At 32.8% G+C, this 20,892-nt stretch overlaps 2 protein-coding genes across 4 annotated transcripts; both read left to right on the top strand.

The window, feature by feature from the left end:
• The first annotated feature begins 1,175 nt into the window (after positions 1–1,175).
• Positions 1,176–8,324, top strand: ATSPS4F (Sucrose-phosphate synthase family protein). 2 transcript variants are annotated; one of them, XM_088108255.1, is made up of 15 exons: positions 1,176–1,594; positions 2,486–2,575; positions 2,950–3,182; positions 3,354–3,417; positions 3,587–3,789; positions 3,870–4,350; positions 4,449–4,580; positions 4,696–4,827; positions 4,922–5,098; positions 5,439–5,492; positions 5,631–5,693; positions 5,821–6,651; positions 7,037–7,164; positions 7,276–7,543; positions 8,209–8,324. In XM_088108255.1, the coding sequence occupies exons 1-15, from the start codon at positions 1,367–1,369 to the stop codon at positions 8,242–8,244; spliced, it is 3,120 nt and encodes a 1,039-aa protein (XP_087964381.1). In that variant the 5' UTR covers positions 1,176–1,366; the 3' UTR covers positions 8,245–8,324. The 2 variants fall into 2 exon arrangements, with proteins under 2 accessions (XP_087964381.1, XP_047161734.2); XM_047305778.2 differs by lacking the exon at positions 8,209–8,324 and having other exon boundaries at positions 7,276–7,676.
• On the top strand, positions 8,219–16,604 carry GDPD4 (PLC-like phosphodiesterases superfamily protein). 2 transcript variants are annotated; one of them, XM_088108256.1, is made up of 9 exons: positions 8,219–8,497; positions 8,604–8,690; positions 9,185–9,282; positions 10,049–10,109; positions 10,364–10,444; positions 10,649–10,741; positions 14,084–14,173; positions 16,123–16,250; positions 16,327–16,604. In XM_088108256.1, exons 1-9 carry the CDS (start codon positions 8,357–8,359, stop codon positions 16,493–16,495), a joined length of 948 nt encoding a protein of 315 aa, XP_087964382.1. In that variant the 5' UTR covers positions 8,219–8,356; the 3' UTR covers positions 16,496–16,604. The 2 variants fall into 2 exon arrangements, with proteins under 2 accessions (XP_087964382.1, XP_087964383.1); XM_088108257.1 differs by having other exon boundaries at positions 8,355–8,497; positions 8,593–8,690.
• The last annotated feature ends 4,288 nt before the right edge of the window (positions 16,605–20,892 follow it).

The raw sequence follows: 20,892 nt of genomic DNA, 5'->3' as shown, positions 1-20,892 counted from the left end.
TAGATTCTTATCAACTCACCCTTGTTTTGGATCTTCTTTGATGCCATCTTCAATATATATTTAAGTTATAAAAAACAAAGTACCAAAATATATGATGCTTTGTTTTACATGGTCAATTGGTCGTGTAATGCCAAATCAAAAGTTTGGACCATCATAAGACAGGCCATGTCAATGCCTTGAAAGATGAAAATTCCATCATAATATGATAACATATGATAATTGTGTAAATATGAAAAGGTTTCTATCTTGGTTGTTTAAATTGATTTAAAAAATTATATTTTTTAGTCATTATGGTATAATCTATGATTCACCAATTAATATTAGCTAACTTTATAGGAGTGATATGATAATCTTGGTTAAGACATAATAAATAAATTTTGTACCATTTCATTTAGTAATGTTTTTATTTCCAAAATTTGGAGTTGATATGGATTTGACTTTGTGAGACAATTGAACCTAAAGTCATTCACCATTCATGTAGAAAACATAAAAAAAAGAGAGAAAGAAACCAACCTTCACTTAACTAAATTTTAGTTTACAAAAGTAGGATAACTTTTCTCCCCTTTAACTACATTTTGCTTTTCCATCTAATTCTTTTAAATACAAAAATAGTTATATTTAGGTATGACAATAGAAAGAACTTAATCAATTGCATGCAAGATATTATACTATATGTTATCGTCCTTTGAGTAAAATAAAACCAGTAAGGTATAAATATATATCAGTTGTTCTTTAACAGATGTCTTTCAAAATACATGTTACAAAAACAACTTTAATTAGGTATGCCTACTTATATAAACTTTATCTTCTTTTGCTAAAGGAAATGTTAGATTTTTTTTTTATCCCACTGAAAAGTGCATGAACTTCATATACACTGCAAATACCTACATCCTTCAGGTAGGCAACTGAATAAATTATGAAGGCAAATGGAGAATATAGCAAAAGAATAAGGATATTTCATATTTGGTTAACATAATACCTCTCTAATAGTTTTCATGCAAGGAATATGAGATAGGGAATCAAATCAAAGCCACCCATTTCTTATATTCTCACAAGCTTTCAAAAAATGTACATAATATTCCCTCTTATTAGTGGAATATTTTATAAAAAAAAAAATGAGGTTATGAAGAAAAAGAAAAGCCTTTATAAAGAGCTTATTATGCTATCCTTGTGCAACTCAGCTTCAAACTACAACCGTTTCTCACAACTCCTTCTTCTACCTATCTGTTTATCTTTCATAACAAAATTTCAATTTGTTTGTATGCATTCAGCAATCAGCAATGGTTGAGTTACAAAGCATACAATGATGTCACTGAACTTCAAGTGGGTTACAAAGTGAAGAAGTTTGCTTGATTTTTGTTCAAACATGGCTGCTGTGAATGAATGGGTAAATGGTTATTTGGAGGCCATATTGGACGTGGGAAGCAGTGTGAGGAAGAAGAAGAAGAATGATGATAAAGTGAAGATTGAAAAGTTTGAAGAAGATAATAAAGATGAGAGGGTAGAAAAGTTGTTTAATCCCACCACCAAGTACTTTGTTGAAGAAGTTGTCAATAGCTTTGATGAACATGACCTCTACAGGACCTGGGTTAAGGTTTGTCTAAGCTTCTTTCTCTCTCTGATTCTGTCACTGAACTTTTGATCAATATGCCACAAAACCAGTTTTCATTAATATGCTCTAATGTTTTATAAATATAAAAAAGGGAAGGTTAATGACAAATTATATCTGAATTTTGTCTGGCACAAATTTTGGATGTTTTGTAATAAAGTAAAAGAAGAATATTTACATTTTATTGGGACCACTTTTATAGAAAGGGAGAAATTGTAGCTTCTGAATACTTTCTTGTGGGGTGGCAGATAGCAACAAGATGATGGTGTTAACCAATTGTTGCTATCATTAAATCATTTAACTAACTTTCTTACAACTATAATCTAATAATAAATCTATTAATTTTTACAGTAATTATTTATAGTCCTTTTATTGATTTGTAATGTGAAGTTATCTCTTTCTTTCATGGTTCCTTTAGTTTTTGAATAAAAACAGGATTACTGAATTAGTTGCATGATTTCATGAGTAAATTCAACCATATGCATGAACTGACAAAAAGGAAAAAGAGTTTTCAACTTGCCAGTATATTTTAAGCTTCAAGATAAATGCAAAGGTATATGACATGATTTTCTAAGGAAAAATAACAGGATTTCCTAACACCAACATGAATTTAATTACCTGATGCAATATTTATTCAGCATGGCAAGTGAGAAAAGTCTTTTGGCATCCACAGAATAGAAAATGCAGTTTATCATAAAAGTCTATAGAATATAATCTCTTGGCAAAGATGGATGAAGCCATAATTTTGGATGAAGGAAGCAGCATGAAAAAAAATTGGTAGTAAAGGGGAAAATGGTTGGATAGAAAAGGATGAAGATGCTCTTTTGTGTAATCCTAAGTGGAAGCAAGAGTAATGGAGATTGATGCATTATGCAGGTAACAGCTACAAGGAATAGCCGTGAGCGTAGTAACAGATTGGAGAATATGTGCTGGCGCATATGGCACCTCACTCGCAGAAAGAAACAGGTAATCATCATATGCTTTCTCATTGTCTAGAAAATCCTACATCGACTAAAAATAAGGTCAAATAATATATACATGCGATGCAATCCTCACCTAATAAGCTAGTTCTTTTGTAGTTGAATTATACATAAACCTACTTCCTCAAGATCATTGAATTATTATGCCACAGGAATTATTATTGAAGACACTTGTCTGTGCTTCATATCTATCATTAGTACATTATATGTCACTTTGAATATGGAATAGACTGTCACATTTAATTTAGCCTATCTTAGCTTTCATCACTTGAAGATAGTTAAATCCTCTTATATGTAATATCAAACTTAAACTTGATTATTCCCAGAACAGAGGTTTAGGCTTAACTTTAATTGATGCAGATTGCATGGGATGATGCTCAAAAGCTTGCAAGAAGGCGTCTTGATCGTGAAGAAGGGCGTAATGATGCTGCAAATGACCTTTCTGAGCTCTCAGAAGGTGAGAAAGAAAAAGGTGATGCCAATAATAATGGTTTGGAACCTCATGTCAAGGATGATATTTCCAGAATCAGTTCGGAAATGCAACTTTGGTCGGAAGATGATAACTCTAGGAACCTTTATATTGTCCTAATCAGGTATTACGTACATTATTCATTCAATCAGAAATCATTTTGGTATGTTACTGCAAAAGCCATCAAATTTCCCATAATAATGGATTCTGATCACACAATAGTATAAAACTGTTTTACATTCTCATTGCATAACTTTTTGGTATTCATGACAACAGTTTTAATGTTGTCTTGTAGTATTCATGGTTTGGTACGAGGCGATAATATGGAACTTGGGAGAGATTCTGATACTGGTGGTCAGGTATCTGTTTACTTTAACAACCGAACTTTTGTCCTATGGCTATTATATATATATATATATATATATATATATATATATATATATATATATATATATATATATATATATATATTTTTCCTGTGGCTATCTATTACTTTGTCACTCTTATTTGTTTTTGCTTCAATTTCAGGTGAAATATGTAGTGGAACTTGCTCGTGCTCTAGCCAACACAAAAGGAATTTACCGTGTTGATCTATTGACTAGACAAATAGCTTCACCAGGAGAAGTGGACTCCAGCTATGGAGAGCCTATTGAGATGTTGTCTTGCCCCTCTGATGGCAGTGACTGTGGAGGAGCATATATCATTCGTCTTCCTTGTGGACCTCGTGATAAGTAATTCCCACACATGAGTTTCCATTTGGGTTAAGGTCATAAAATGGAACTAGATCAGTAGAATGCATTGATTCATGCAGGTACATACCAAAAGAATCCCTTTGGCCACACTTACCTGAATTTGTGGATGGTGCTCTGAGTCACATTGTGAACATGGCAAGAGTTTTGGGGGAGCAAGTGAATGGTGGAAAGCCAACATGGCCTTATGTTATCCATGGTCACTATGCTGATGCTGGGGAGGTAGCAGCACACTTATCTGGTGCATTGAATGTGCCTATGGTGCTCACCGGTCACTCGTTAGGCCGGAACAAGTTTGAGCAGTTGCTGAAGCAAGGGAGGCTCTCTAGGGAGGCCATAAATGCAACCTACAAGATCATGAGGAGGATTGAGGCTGAGGAGTTCAGTGTGGATGCTGCTGAAATGGTTGTCACTAGCACAAGGCAAGAGATTGAAGAGCAATGGGGACTGTATGATGGGTACGATCTCAAGTTAGAGAGGAAGCTTAGAGTCAGGAGAAGACGTGGAGTAAGTTGCCTTGGAAGACACATGCCAAGGATGGTGGTATGTATGCACAATGTCACTATTTGTTTCATGGTTTTATCTTGTCAAACAATGTTCACAGATGCTGATGTGTGTCCTTCTGCTGAATCTTTCATCAGGTCATTCCACCAGGCATGGACTTCAGCTATGTCACAATACAAGACACAGTGGAAGGTGAGGGGGATCTCAAGTCACTCATTGGATCTAACAGAGCTCAAAGCAAAATGAACTTGCCTCCAATTTGGTCTGAGGTCTTACAATCTTCCCTCCAGTCACCATTTTTTCACTACAGCAATTCTTGCATAGCATTAGCACATTGCTTATAAGCACAACAAATGAAAAACTGAGTTGTGTTTTGCCATGCAGATAATGAGATTTTTCACAAATCCTCACAAACCAACAATATTAGCCTTGTCACGCCCTGACCCTAAGAAAAATGTCATGACTTTGCTCAAGGCCTTTGGGGAATGCCAAGCCCTAAGGAAACTAGCTAACTTAGTGAGTTTTCCATTTCTGTTTGAAAAACAAAATGTAGATTTGTCATATGATTATCAGCTTGTGATCGAGTGACATCTTTCTACTCTTGTGGCAGACCCTCATACTTGGCAACAGAGATGACATAGAAGAAATGTCTAACAGCAGCTCTACTGTTCTTACCATGGTGCTCAAGCTCATTGACAAGTATGATATGTATGGTCAGGTTGCTTACCCCAAACATCACAAGCAATCTGAAGTTCCAGAGATATATCGTCTCGCTGCAAAGACAAAGGTGCATTCTTTGAAGTAAACTTGAAAACACCTAATTATGTATTGACTTTGATAGGATGAGAAATCAAGTCTTTGGTGGTATAAATAAACTACTTAGAGGAAAATAGCAATATTTCAACTTGATAGGCAAAGCAGAGAAAGCAGGCTACATTGATGAAAGTATAAAAACTCAAATTCAAAATACTTGGAGCTTAGTTCTCAGTCCTATTGAAGTCATTTGTCAAATAATCAAACCAAAAATGTCTTGATTGTTGTCTGGACAGCTAATCTGACTTTATCTGCCTTGTCTTTTTGGAACATTACATTTGCTAACAGTAACACAGTGGTTTTGTCTCTTGAAGGGAGTTTTTATCAACCCTGCCCTGGTGGAACCATTTGGTCTCACACTAATAGAGGTAAATCGCTGAACTAGATCTTAAGATGTTAATTTTCAGATGGCTAATAGGGTCAGTGACATTCAGCTTATGAAATATGATTTACTCAATTCACTATATGGCAAATTACATTGTTTCCTTGGTCTTCCCCCATTTCAGGCAGCAGCTTATGGTTTACCTGTTGTTGCAACAAAAAATGGAGGGCCAGTGGATATTCTAAAGGTATAGTATAAATTATAAATCCATTTTCTCCCATTTTTACTTCTCACTTACTACACCTTTTATTTGTTTTCTCTTTAAAGTATATATTTATTTATGTTAGTTCATCATGTGTTACACATCATTGCAGGCACTCAACAATGGACTCTTGATTGATCCACATGACCAGAAAGCCATAGAAGAGGCACTCCTAAAGCTTGTTGCAGACAAAAATCTTTGGCTAGAATGCCGCAAAAACGGCCTAAAAAACATCCATCGTTTTTCATGGCCTGAACACTGCCGCAACTACCTCTCCCATGTTGAACATGGCAAGAACCGCCGCTCCACCTCCCTCTTGGAAATTACACCAATTGCTGAAGAACCAACAAGTGACTCATTGAAAGATGTAGAAGACATTTCTTTTAGATTCTCCACGGAAGGGGACTCCAAGCTGAATGGAGAGACGGACCCTGCAGCAAGGCAGAAACAGATTATTGAAGCAATCATGAGCAGGGTCTCTTCCACTGGCAATTCTAATAACAGTTACTTCCCTGGTAGGAGGGAAAGTCTTGTGGTAGTAGCTGCTGATTGTTATGATAATGATGGAAACTTGGCTAAGGCTTTTCAGACCATCATATTGAATGTAATGAAAGTCGTGCGACCAGGCAGAATTGGTGTGGTGCTGCTTACTGGTTTAAGTTTACAAGAGACAATTGAAGCATTGAACGGCTGCCAAGTGAACATAGAGGAATTTGATGCTGTGGTTTGCAACAGTGGAAGTGAAATGTATTATCCATGGAAAGATTTAATGGCCGATGCTGATTATGAGGCCCATGTTGAGTATGCTTGGCCAGGTGAGAATATTAGCTCAACAATACCAAGGCTTGCTAGAATTGATGATGAAGAGGAGAACGACATTGTAGAGTGTGCAAGTGCTTGCAGTTCAAGGTGCTTATCCTATAGTTTGAAAACAGAAGCCAAGGTAAGATAACAGGTTTCTTTTCTTAAATATTGTAACTTAAAATAGAGACAACGGTTAATAAGTGAATTTTAAGCCTAATTTAATCTCATAAAACCGACTTGTAAGGTAAGTTTGTACCTACTTATATACTATAAATTAGCCTTTCGATGTGAGACTTCCAATATATCCCTCATGCCGAGGTATAAACATATCGAACGTAAAACTAGATATTAATGGATGATTCGATAACGAGTGGAACAATATGTTCACACAAACCTCGTTAAGATAGACTCTTACCTGGCTCTAATACGATGTTAAGAAATGAACTTTAAGCCTAACAAGATCCAAGTGAATGGTTAAACTTTTAAATGTTGTAACTTTTTAAAGTTGTGATGACAATTTGCAGACCCGGAAGATAGATGAGCTGCGGCAAAGGCTTCGAATGAGAGGCTTACGTTGTAACATTGTCTACACGCATGCAGGAGGGAGATTGAATGTGGTACCACTGTTTGCTTCAAGAAAGCAAGCACTAAGGTGAGGAGGAACATTGCTGATTCTTCCCAACACAACATATATAGGAACTTCAAATGCTGATAAAACTACATGTGAAACTTATGATGTTGTTGTTATTGTGTATGCATTTAGGTACCTGTCAGTTAAGTGGGGGATTGATCTAGCGAAAGTGGTTGTATTTGTGGGAGAAAAAGGAGATACAGATTATGAAGAACTCATGGCTGGCATACAGAAGACAGTTGTTCTGAGAGGGGCTGTTGAATGTGGCAGTGAAAGGCTTCTTCGGAGTGAAGACAGTTACAAAAGAGAAGATGTGTTCTTCCAAGATAGCCCCAACATTGTTTATGCAGAGAAGAGCTATGAGGACTTTGATATTTCAGCAGTTCTGGAGCATCTCAAAGTATCATGATTTCTGTTTTGGTCACTGTTTCTAAATGTCACCATAAACATAGAAATAACTGCAGTATACATAGTACAATGTATACCTCAGCTTCAATAACACACAACAAATACATCTTCAATTTGGTTTTTCACTTTATCATATACTTTTGGGACTCACTGATGCTTTACTGAAAAAATAAATGTGCAAGTAATTATTGATATATAATTAAAATTAGATTGATTATATTTTTAATCTGAAAACTTTAAATTTGAATTTAGTTGCTATTACAAACTTTGTAACACTTTCATTCTATATTTTATAAATCAATTTATAACATTTTCATTATAACATAAAATATTTTATGATATAATAAATGGTGTCATTGACTTTCAATGACATCTTACATTTATTTATAAATTACCAAATAAAATTGGTACAAAATTTATAATATACATGACACTCAGTTTTTTTTTCAAGTTTAGAGATTAAAAAGTAGAATTAACCTTTAAAATTATTTATACAATTAATAAAAGTAATGTTAATTATTTTAAGGAGACAAAAGTTCAAGAAAATTTTAGAAGAACAAAATAGCCAAATTGGTGAAAGATATATTTAGGTTAACTTTTTATAAATTATAAAAAGAAATGCTAATTAAATGTTTCCAAATGACACTGTTTTTGTAGGAAGGAACGATTCAGAAAATAATGAAATTTTGTTGACATTTGGCATGAAAATTAGGTCATCAATTGTGCTATTGGTTTCGGTCGTCTCCTTCAAAGTAACTCCAGAAAGAAACGAGACGAAAGGATCGGCGATTTGATAAAAGCGAGAATGATGATGCGAAGCTCAAGATCTAGAACGGGAAGAAGACCGTTGAAGCTTCCTTCGCGGAGCCTCATCGTTGTCTCTCTCGCCATCTTCGCCATTCTTCCTCCAATTTTCTTCCATTTTCGCCTCCGACGCTTCCACCAGGTTCCATTCCCCTCTCACTCGCTCTACGCTAATCTGAATTTTTCATAAACTACGTTGTTTTCGTTTTCTTATGTAATTCATCATTATAACTATAGCTGCGCCGCAGATTCAACTCATGAAGTGCCGTTGGCTCAACAATCCTCCTCTCATCTGTGCGCACGGTGGCGATTCCTCCAAGGCTTCTCCCAACACCGTAGCCTTCTCTCTCTCTCTCTCTCTCTCTCTCTCTCTCTCTCTCTCTTCATTTTACGTTTTTTCATTTTATGTTATAGCTGAAATTTTGGATTCTTCACTCTATTTTCTTCGTTTAACCTTTTTCTTTTCTTTTCATGTTATAGTTTATAATTTTGGATTCTTCGTTTAACCTTTTTGCAATTCATGTTATAATTGTTAATTTCGGTTTCTTCGTTCATTATTTGACGTTACATTTGTTCATTTCGGGATTCTTCATTTATTATTTCATGTTATTGTTGTTCATTTCCTATTCTTTGTTTAATCTTCTTTTTTCTTTCCTATTTCATGTTATTGTTGCTGATTTCGGATTCTTCCTTTAACATTTTTTTCTCTCTTTCATTTCTCGTTATAAATTGTAATTTCGGATTCTTCTGATTTTTATGTTCTTCGTTTTGCATTTTTCATTTCATGTTATGTTGAGGTTGCTGATTTCGGATTCTTTTTTGCTGGCAGATGGCTTCGTATTTCCACGCTATTCAGGCTCACGCGGATTGCATTGAGATCGACGTTTCTCGTTCTTCAGATGGAGTTCTGTTTGCCCTTCACGACAGGTACTTTTGCCTTCTTCTCAACGTCGTTAAACTCCAATCTGTACTACCATTTTCTATTTCACTTCTGTTGCCTATATGAAGTCAACAAATTTGTATTTAAGGTTTTCTTGTGATCACTGGTTAGTATACGTAGGCTCACCTTGGTAAAAACACATTTCTTAACTCAATTAGATGAAGTTCTACCTTACTTGAAAAAATTAGGCTAACATAGAATTGTGTTCCTTTATCTGCATTTTGGTTAGGTTTCAGTTTCGTCCCTTCAGAGACCAAAGTGAAACTTCTTGAAAACAACTTGTTAAGTCAATTAAATGAAGTTGTATCTTATTTGAAAGAATCAGGCAAAAATAGACTTTGTTCCTTTACAATTAGGTATTAGTTTAGTCTCTTAAGTTGAAAAAGTTTCACCTTGTTAGACTAAATTAATGTGTTCATTTTTGCCCATATGGGTATCAATCTTGGCTAACGGGACATCTTCTTTCACAGTTTGCCACATGTCACTATTTTGACTGGATTTGTGTGATAAATTAATGGAAATTCAGATTTGGTTTAACAGAACAATTTTAAGGGACCAAGGGGAAACTTTTGAACTTAAAGGACCAAACTGAAAGTTAAAATATAGCTATAAACCCAGATTCAATTTTAGCCAAAAAAATCAAGTTCATTTTTTTGTATTAATTATTATTGTTTTTAGATTGAGTTAAATCTTTTTGTGTGAAGAGATAGGGTTATAACCACTTTGAGATTCATTCTCACACGATGCAGGCAGGGATTTGCAGCAGTTAACTGGAAATGATAGTATAAAAGTTGGTCACATGAACTCAAAACAGGTGAGACTGCAGCTTTCATTTTGTGCATCCTTTTCGTCTAGCTGCTAGTGTATTGTTTTTGGGGTTTCTAGTTTTGTTTTCCTAGGTGGTCCTGCTAATTTATAAGCACCAAAGTTGACTGCATTTTTGCTGCTGGTACACGTTCATACATTTTAAGAACATTTCCTTTATTCTATTTCTCCCTTATTGAGAATTCTTTGAGACTACAGAAAGGAGTAACATTGACTAAGATTGTGTTCAGTTTATTTCTGTAGATAAGAGAGCTTAGTCTTTCTCAACAGTCTAAGTCCAAGTTTACTGATGAAACTATACTTACAATCCAAGATGCTCTGATGGTATGTTCACAAGATTCAGATGCTCTTTCTTTTCTTCCCTCTTGGTTTATTGAATAATTTTAGATCTACCCTTTCACCATGTTTGTTATACTTGCTTCATCTTTTATATTGTATTTTTTTTATTCTATTGATGACAATTATCTCTTTAAATGTTCTTTCCACTGTTATATATTTTGACTGTGGTTCCTTTATACTTTTTTCTAGTTGACTGCGAATTCAGTGCGACAGATAGTTCTAGATGTCAAGGTTGGACCCCCATTTTATGAGAAAGAGCTTGCCAAAGATGTTCTCTCTGCTGTAAGTATAATACTTCTGTGCCTTACATGTTCATCTACTTGTGATTTTCAGTTCCTTTTTCCTTTATGATTTGTTTGAATGAGGACTAAGATAGAGGTTGAAAGAGGATGAAGGAATGAAATAGGAATGATAAAAGCAGGAGTTAGAGTAAAAAAGGATGAATGGAGAAAATTGATATTTTATAATAGTTAGAAAAATGTAGTTTTTTAATATATGTAATCTTTTATATATTATCTTTTTAAAATTAACTTATAATATTAAAAACTATCGCAAAAAAAGAGAGATAATTTTTCTCCCATTTCATTCAAAAGGAATTTTTTTTGTAAGGGTAAAGGCTTTAGATTGCCCCCTTGAGTTGATAACCTTCTGGAAGATGTATAAGCAGCATGATGAAAAATTTCTCGGCTATTGTGCATATAATTTTAATGTTGACTTGTTGGGCTCGTATTTATTTAACTTTTTCCAATGTTAATTTGTTAGATTATGAACTCAAACAAATTAATGACAAATAAGCAATTAAACTCTTTAATAGAAAAAGCAATTCCCAATACCCAAAGAGCAGTATGCGAAAGTGTACCTAGATTGGTCATTGGAAACAATGTAGAAAAATGGTATCTGAACTTCCATCTATAGAGCACCAAAATGTTTCCTCTTGATTTTCTCTTCTAATGGGGATGAAGAGAAATTAACAGAAATATTACTTACGTGTTTATATATGGGGACCATAACTCCTTTATGTAACCTATGTCGGTTATTTTTTCTAAAAATCAATATTTATAATTTGGTCCCTCATCAAATTACAATATTATATATGATATCTACACAATTAATATTTCATGAGATATATGCTCTTAGTCATAAATTTAATTAATTAGATCACTTTAATACTTTGGCTAAATAGTACAATGACTCTAACACATTTAATTATTTATTATATAAGTAAAGAAGATTTGAGTAAAATTTGTGTATTCTTACCCTTAGCATTTTTCTTAACCAATTATTAATATAGCTTGTTTTCTACAATCTTTTCAATATACCATTATGCCGTAATCAATCTATAAAAGTACCTTTGACATTTCTCCGTCATCACATTCAAAGAAGTTTTAACTTTCACTTAGAAAAACATTTTATCTATCTATCCAAATCAATTCTAATTTGGGTCACACACACACATATATATACATATACATATATATATATATGTATATGTATATGTATATGTATATATATATATATATATATGTATATATATATATATGTATATATATATGTATATATATATATATATATATATATAATAAATAACTAAATGTGTTAGGACCATTATATTATTTAGCCAAAATATTAAAGTGATCTAATTAATTAAATTTATGGCTAAGAACATATATGTCATGAAATATTAATTATTAATTGTGTAGATACCATATAGAATATTCTAATTTGATGAGGGGCTAAATTAGAAATATTGATTTTTTTGAAAAAGTAATCAGGTTACATATAGAGGTTTTAGTCTGTCCTCATCTGTAAGCACATACATTATAATCCTATTTCTTTCTCTTCATCCCCATTAGGAGAGAAAATAAAAATGAATTTAAGGCTCCACAGAAGATCAGATTTCATCTACATGGTTCCCAATGGTCAATCCAGGTATGCTTCCGCATACTGCTCTTTGGGGTATTGGGGATTGTTCAATTAATTAAAGGGTTTATTTCTCATTGATAATTAATCTATATTGGATTCATAATCTAACATAAATTTGTATTTGTGGTAGACTTATTTAAATATTAAAATATCCTTGAGGGGGTTGAATACAGCTTTTTTGCCTGTCTTAGGGGGGAGGGGGGGACTACATCAACCCCCTTAAGGTTTATTCCTTGTGATCTAGGGATATCAGGAGGTTAAATCCTAGAAATAGCCTCTCTGCTTGTAGGGTAAGTGAACATTTGCTATCCCCATACTTGATGGAGTCCTCTTTAGGAAAGGGATAATCTAACAACCTTTGAAAGTGTTCAATCCAAGAACACTAACAATCTTATGGAGATGATGAAGGGATGTTTTCAACAAAAATAGAAAAAGCACAATAACAAAGAGCAAGATTGAAAAGATGGAAAGGGAAGAGATTATTAGAACACCCCACCTTTTTTGAAGCAACAAAGACAAGTACTATGTTGATTTAGCACTTGATGAAGAAACTCTCTAAGATAAGAACTTAAGCTAAGAGTATCCAACTCTCAAGACACAAAATCTAACAAAAACATCTAATTTTATATTTCTCGTGTAGTTTGTACATGGAAGAGGCACTTTTGTTTATAGATGAATAGAAGTGTGCTCAAGAAGCTAAACAAAACTAACCTAGGTGGTAAACACATTTGTTAGTGTTTTTCTGATAGTGTCAATAAAGGCAGCTCATACAAAGTGTAGTAAATCAACTTTTTAGCTCTCCTTGTCAAAACCATTTGGATTTAGTTATATATATCCCTTAAGTAGATATGTTTAAAGATCCCTTTGTAGATATGTTAAGAATGCTCCTAGCCAAGACCTTATTTGTTAAGGTAAGAAGAATACTCAAATTGTTGTGTTCTCTGACAGGATTGGCTGACCCAATAATAGATGTTCCACTTTGGGGTATTACGTTTTTGTTGTGTGTAATTTGATCTTTTAGAAAAATCAATAAACAAGACAATGACTTTAGTCACTTGTTAGCTCATATTGCTAAAGCAACTTTTAAAAGAGCTTAAATTTGAAGAAAATTCTCAACTATGCCTTATATGTGACAACCATGCTGCATTACATAATGTCTCTAATCTTGTCTTTCTTGAAAGAACCAAATATATTGAGGTAAATCTCCATTACTTAAGAGAGAAATTGGAGTATAGAGATATTTGTACTAGTGAACAACTGGGTGATATTATCACCAAATCTCTGAGGGGCACTAAAGATCAATCACAAATCACATTTGCTGCAAGTTGAACAAATATGTCTTATATGTTTCAGCTTTAGAGGAAGTATTATAATTACAAAAATTAGAATCATATATTCATAAATACAGAAATATATATCATATTTTCATGATTACATATATAAAGATCATATTTTTTTTAGTAAAATTTATTTTTATTCTACTAACATCTTTATTATTAGAGGAACCAAAACTCCTCTATTTGCTATATTGATTTTGTTTTCTCAATATTATTAAATTCCCCATGCTCTCAAATAAACACATGGTTTCAACTTAATGTTTCTTTTTCTTTTTCCATGTAGTTTAACATGTATGTTCCAAATATTTTCTGCTTTTGTGGGCCTGTAGTTTTCATCTGTAAAATAGAAATATATCTGTTTCAGGTGGGGAAGACACAGTGCAGCAACTGCCTCATATGGGCCAAAAGTGACAATGTAGCAAGGGATGTAATTAAACTCTCATCAAATATTACTGTAAGAAGCAGTTTATTTAGCTCTGTTTGCATGTCTTCTCATGTTTTTGATGTTACCATTTTGTATGAAAATCTTCTGCTGTTTTTATGATAGTTTTTCATTAATTTTTTTTTGAAGATTTCAGTCTAAAATGGTAAGTGAACATAAGAACAAAAGATCATAGTTTTGGTTATGTTGGCTTGTGAAAATCTTACTTAGCATTGAAATTATGGCCGTTGCAAGTGATTTAATATAAAATGTGAATGATAATTAATGCTTAATAAAAGATAACGCATCTGAGAGTTGGTGTAAAAGTGGTGCGACAAATAACAGAATTCTTTCTTCAAAGCATGGAAATACCCTGGGCTGTCAGATATCTATGCTGATTCATTGCATTTTAAGTCATTATTGGGAAAACGAAGTCATCAGGGCCCTCGAAGCATTCTAATAAGTGATAGATACATTGCAGCTCTAAAGAATACGACTTGTGATTCTTTCAGAGAATGGAAAATTGGATTTTAGATAGGAATAAATAAATATTATTAGAGAAGGGGGAAGATAAGATATAGATTCTCCTAGGATGAACCAAAGAATTGACAGAAAAGAAAAACTGAGCCGTGTCTTCAAAGCCAGACAGTCTTTACTCGTGGCTAAACGAAAAACTCATGCATGACTTCTTCCGTGAACTTTTTATACATACCTTGCAAAAGCTGCCTGCTTTAGTCATGTGGGCTGGTAAAAAAGATCAAACTGCACTAATTTGTGTGGAAGTTGAAATAAACTGAAAAAAGTAGTTTAAAGAACTAAACTGAATTGAAAAACAAATTGAATAAATTGATCTGAACTATTTATGAATTTTATAAACTTTATTCGAAATATTTGAACTAAACTGTTTTTAAAACCAGCTGGACTTTTCTTTTCTCTAAACTGGAGTGCATTTTAAAATATTACATTTTTATTATTCTTAAACCTCATTCTAATTGAATTGAATTGAATTATGTCCATACCAATTCATTACACCTGATAACATTTTAGATAAAAGTACTAATACTCGAAAGCTATTAATTTGTTACTAAATCCAAATTCTGCAGAAAAAATTTCCAATTCTGACATTTTTTTCTCTGTAAAACTCTTTTTAGCATATTTAAGCATGAACTCATAACTAAGACAATTGTCATGAAGTTGAACTACAATTCTATTAGTCAATGACTTCAACTTTTTAAATGAAAAAAATTGTGTATCCTTGTTTCATACTTTTGTGTTGTTTATCTTGTTTTATTATTTAATATTGTACAACTGAACACACTGAAGCTTTCATGTTACGATTTTTCCAATTTGTGAACTGTCATAAAACAATTTAGTTCAACAGTGCACTGAACTACTATCTAACTGCCATTTTAACTGTTTAGTATTTAAAACTAAACTAACAAAGTGATCAAGTTCAATTTTTATTAAAAACAGTGTAAAGTTTAAGTTTACTTTATTACAGATCTTAGAAGTTTAATTCAATCCAAATACTTTTGCCCACACCTAGTCATCTCAAAACCTGTATAAAATAGCATGACATGAGAAAGTGCTCAGAACTGTGTCTTCGTTAACCAAAAGTACTAGTTTATTATTCTACAAATAACAGGCTGAGGCAGTGTTATCATGATTGTGCATATTGGCGGTATTCTTATTGAATATTTCAGTACAAATAAAGACTTACCTTCGTTAAAAAAATGGAGGTCATTCATTCTTGTTTGGAGATAAGGAAGTGGAAAAAAGATTCACGGTAACAGACTGCAAGTATTTGGGGGTTTAGTTGAATATTTTAGCTGTGCCTGATTAACTTTTTGTATAGGTGTATCTATTGATGACATGAAATTATTGTCATCATTACGAAGCTGCCGCAAGCTGGAACTGTATTATAGATGTGTTATGCTTGCTTGAACTTCCATTGAGTGGTGTGTCTGTCTGGGATGATGCAGGTTGGATACATTGTAATGAGAGAATATTCAAGTGGAGTTAGGTCAACTTTGTTGAGAATGAAAGGTGCGGAGGTTGTTGGTGTCTATCATGGATTGATTGATGAAAAGATCGTGAGAGTTCTGCACAGGTATGTTTTTTTATTAAAGAATGCAACTTGCAGCTGGAACACATGTTTTTACCATATTTTGCTTTGTGACGAACAGGAGGAACAAAAAGGTGTATGCTTGGACAGTTGATGATGTAGAATCCATGCGAAGGATGTTGGTGGAACATGTTGATGCTATTATTACGAGCAACCCAACTTCTCTTAAACGCATAATGCAAGATATCAAGCTTCAATGTCTTGAAGAAGGTTTTTCGTTACCACACTAAACAAATTTTCAAGAATTTTAGAGCTTCATTATATGTTGTCATCATTAAAGTACTAATCCTTTCTGTAACATACATTTAACAAGAAACTCAAGTATATTTCTTTTTTTAATGCCTGTTTTTAAAATTTCTAAACGCTACTTTGAATACTTTAAAAATTATAACCTCTTTATGAATATAATTCCGTACTGGAAAAATCTAAACCATACATTAATGCAACTACTTACATATAAAAACCGTGTTAACTACAAACAATATTATTTAAAAAAATAATCATTAACTAATGATTATAAAAGTTCAAATAATATATTCAAATTAGTTATTATTTTAATATTTATAATCTCCATTTAAATATATTAAAATCTATTATCGCAATGTGGTATAAACGAACTTCTTAATCATAAACAACACTGACTCAACTCTGGAAGAGGAGATTTTTTCAAATAAAACAATTAAATGTTCTCATACGGGAGATTTTATTATAGTAACGCAGTGACTAGGGATGGCAAAAATGGCAATAATATGTATTCACATGTATTCATGGATTTGTTGGATATAGTTAGTATGAACAGGTAATACATACATGTGGACAACATATAATTCATTACTTATTTATACAGGTTTGGGTAATACTATCAAATTCTTCCAAGTCAGAATATTTTTCAAGTAATCTCAAGTGTTTTGTAAAAAAAACTCTTAATCAAAACAAAAACAAAGATTTTGCTAACAATTTAAAAATAATTAAAGATTATCAAAACTCAACTAAATTAAATATATTTGTGTTAAGATAAAAAAAATGAAAATAAATAAAAATCAAAATATTAAAAATACTAATTTTATTCTTTAGCAACGAATATCAAATTTGATAAGTTATAGTTGACCTTATAAAATTACTAATTAAAAAGACAATTTTAATATTGTCAAGTTAGTAGTAAATAAATTAGATAATGTTAAAGTGATCCTCACTTAAATTGTTCATTCTAATCCATAAGTCATTCAATAACTTATACCCAAATAGTCATTCAATAACTCATACCTAAATTATTGACACATCATTCAAAAGGATCAACATATAATCTTAATTTATATATTGAATGAACAACGAAATACTCACGTACAATTACAAGGTTAAATGTCACCTCCTACCACTCTTAGGGAGCTTCACACTAGTACACATTATGATGTCAAAACACAATATCACTCCATACCACTCTTATATAGGGAGCTTTACTTGGCAAGTACACCACTTCCCACTACTTTTTGGGAGGCTTCACTGAACAATTCCTACCATTCTCTTAGAGTTTCATTGGGTAAGTATATACTCTCCACCACTCTTTTACAGAGAGCATCACTGGGCAAGTACAAGTTCTACTCTCTACCACTCTTCCAGAAGCTTCATTGAGCGAGTATAAAGGTGTCACTTTCCATCACTATTTCAAAGAGATTCATTGGACTAGTACACCCAAACATCATTCGTAACTTGGCCAAGACACATATTCATTGCGTAAATATACTAATCCACTCATTCCACCATAATTAACTCAACATGCCCCAAGCTTATTCAAAAATCAACAATCATACATAGGTAAGGATTTCCTTCAATGAATAGAATTCATACACATAAACTAAATAACAATTTTCACATCCAATATTTTCTTCTACTCAAGTCAAATAGTTCAATACACTCAAAATCCAACATACATGATCCACACAAACATTAAGGTCATTCATCTTACTAACCTTATTCATCAGCTCTTCTCATATTCTCAACTGAATATTTCCAACCAAGCACAATCGCAAATACATCATGTTCATATCAACCATTTCATCGTAGATTTTCATATCACTTTCTTAAGTATATTGCACAACAACTCAACAACATATGTATAAACTCTTCGGGATTTCAGAAAAATAATTTCAGCGTCCACAAAACTCAAAAAATATCTTTTCTTACATTTAAATTAAATGTAATTGAATGAGTAATGCAGTGCAAAAAGAATCAACTCAATTGGATATATGTGGAAAACGTTATGCACCAAACAAATAACAAGGGTCAAGATTATCAACAACCTAAACTACTGAAATATTACATGGAAACTTTCTCTAACTATAGGCCTCAAATTGAAGATATGACCACTGAAAGTAAATAAATATATATCTAGAACCTATGGTAAAATTTCAGTTTGATCTAATGGTTAATGAAGAAGAAATCTTGACTTTACCGAGATGACTCAAAAACAGGATTAAGGTGGTGTTGAGTTTCCTAAGAAATAAGAAACTAATTTCTTTAAAAATAGATATCCAATTAATAATACGAGTGGTCACATTTAATCATATTATCTTAGGAACTATATATCAAAATTTGAGATTAATCTAACGATTAACTAGGTGTGAATGAATGTTTTTATTAAGAGGACTCAGAAACATAACTAAGGTGGTGTTAAGTTCTCTAAGAAATATGAAACTAATTTCTCTTAAACACAGACATCCAATTAATAATCCAAGCGGTTACATTGAATTAATATATCTTAGGAACTATATATCAAAATTTCAGGTCAATCTAACGGTCAACGATGTAGAAAATTAAGGTTTTACAAAGACAACCTGGAAAATAGGAAACAAGGAAAGCATAGACAAGAAAACCAAAACCCAAACAAGTGGAAAAAATAGCTACTTACTAAAACCCAACAGGCTCATATCTCATAAATTCAAATTCTTCATCCTAAAACATATCATTATCATACAAAAAGAAGAGAGTTAACTCTCCCTACCTCTTGTCTTAAATAACTTTAATCATTCTCTTCATGAATTTGAGTAGCTCCACAAACCAAGATTACCTCTGCACTTTGAGAATCTCTCTACACTCTAGAGACTTAGACTCCTCTTGCAACCAAAGGTGGTTCTCTTATCCCTGGTAGTATATTTTTTACTTCTTCATTCTTACCTTATTTATAGGAAACCAAACTTAACTCTGTTTACCTTACTTAACACCATACCATATCTAACACCTTACTAAACACCACACCCAACACCTTACTTAACACCACACCTAACACAATATGTATTTTACTGTAGCATTATATGTGTTTACTATAACAGTATTATAGCATTATATGTATTTTATTATAGCATATACATATTTTTATTGTACCATAAAAATTTATCTATTTTCCTAAATATAATTATTTTTCAAGAGTCTTACACCAATGTTCTCACTCAAATCTTGGTCATGAACTTTTGGACAGGTGGCGAGATCCTAACGGTGGTTCAATTGCTCCTTTTGTATGAAAAATACCTCCTTGTTGTTCAGAGGTGGAAGATCCACCTACAAAAGACTATTTTGCGTTCAAGTCAATATGAGAGTTATGATCTATTAGAATAAAATGAAAGTGATAAATAAGTAAGTATTTCCTGGGAAATAATGGTTGTATTTATAGGATCAACATGAACCGTTGGCCTAATATATTAGAATAATACTTAGGGATAATGATAACAATATAATAAATAGTAACAAAATGATAAATGGCAACTCAAATACCAAACTACTAAGATTTAATTATAAATGTAATCCAAATCGACGTAGGCTAGAATGCTTCATAATGAAAATGCTTAAAATATTTTATTGGGTCACAATTTTTAATATGTTTATTCGGTCTAGTATGAACAATTCTAATATTGTAACGTGTTCCAAATAACGATATTAGTGACTTATTAACTTAAGATATTAACAACAAAGTTTAATAATAAATTTTAGGTTTAATTACTTGCTTTGTCTCCAGTTTGGTTGAAGTGTGTCAAATCCGTCCTCCCTTTTAGAAAAGTTACAATTTTGTCCACACGTGGTTTAAAAGTGTCATTTGCATCCAAACATAGAAAAATTTGTGCCAATCAAGTCATCTCCGTTAAATGCAGACTAACGGTGTTAACTGATTGATGATTTGGCAGTATAGAATTAAAACGTGGCAAAAGAGTATGGTTTAGCTTGCAAAGGAGAGGTTTACGTGGATGCCCTAAGTGGGAAGTACCCCAACGAGGTTATAAGTGAGAGATGTGTGGTGGGACTTTATCGTGTTGGTTGTCTTCTTCTTCGTTAGGGTTTGCTGTTTACTGTTTTGTGTTGGCAGTAGCTTGGTGAGTTTACTGTTCTTCCTCTACTTCTTCTTTGTCTTCTTCCTCCCTCTTTGGGTGTTTGTTGAGAAATTGTTGTTCTTCGGTTTGGAGTTGGTTGAAGAAGTGTTGGTACTGTGTGGATTAGGGTTGGTTGAGAAAGTGTGGTTGTGAAGTTGTGTCATTTTCGCGTTGGCTTAGGAAGTGGCAATGTCATTGAATCATCAGTGTTGTTCGTCTTGCTCATGTGGGAGCTCTCGTGCTGTTTCATTCGGAGGATTGGTTCAAACCAA

Source organism: Vigna umbellata, chromosome 3 (genome assembly GCF_029865625.1).
Source record: "Vigna umbellata cultivar VRB3 chromosome 3, Vumbellata_1.0, whole genome shotgun sequence".
Taxonomy (NCBI): domain Eukaryota; kingdom Viridiplantae; phylum Streptophyta; class Magnoliopsida; order Fabales; family Fabaceae; genus Vigna; species Vigna umbellata.
Note: the sequence above shows the minus strand (reverse complement) of the source record. Positions and strands in the feature narration are given on the sequence as shown.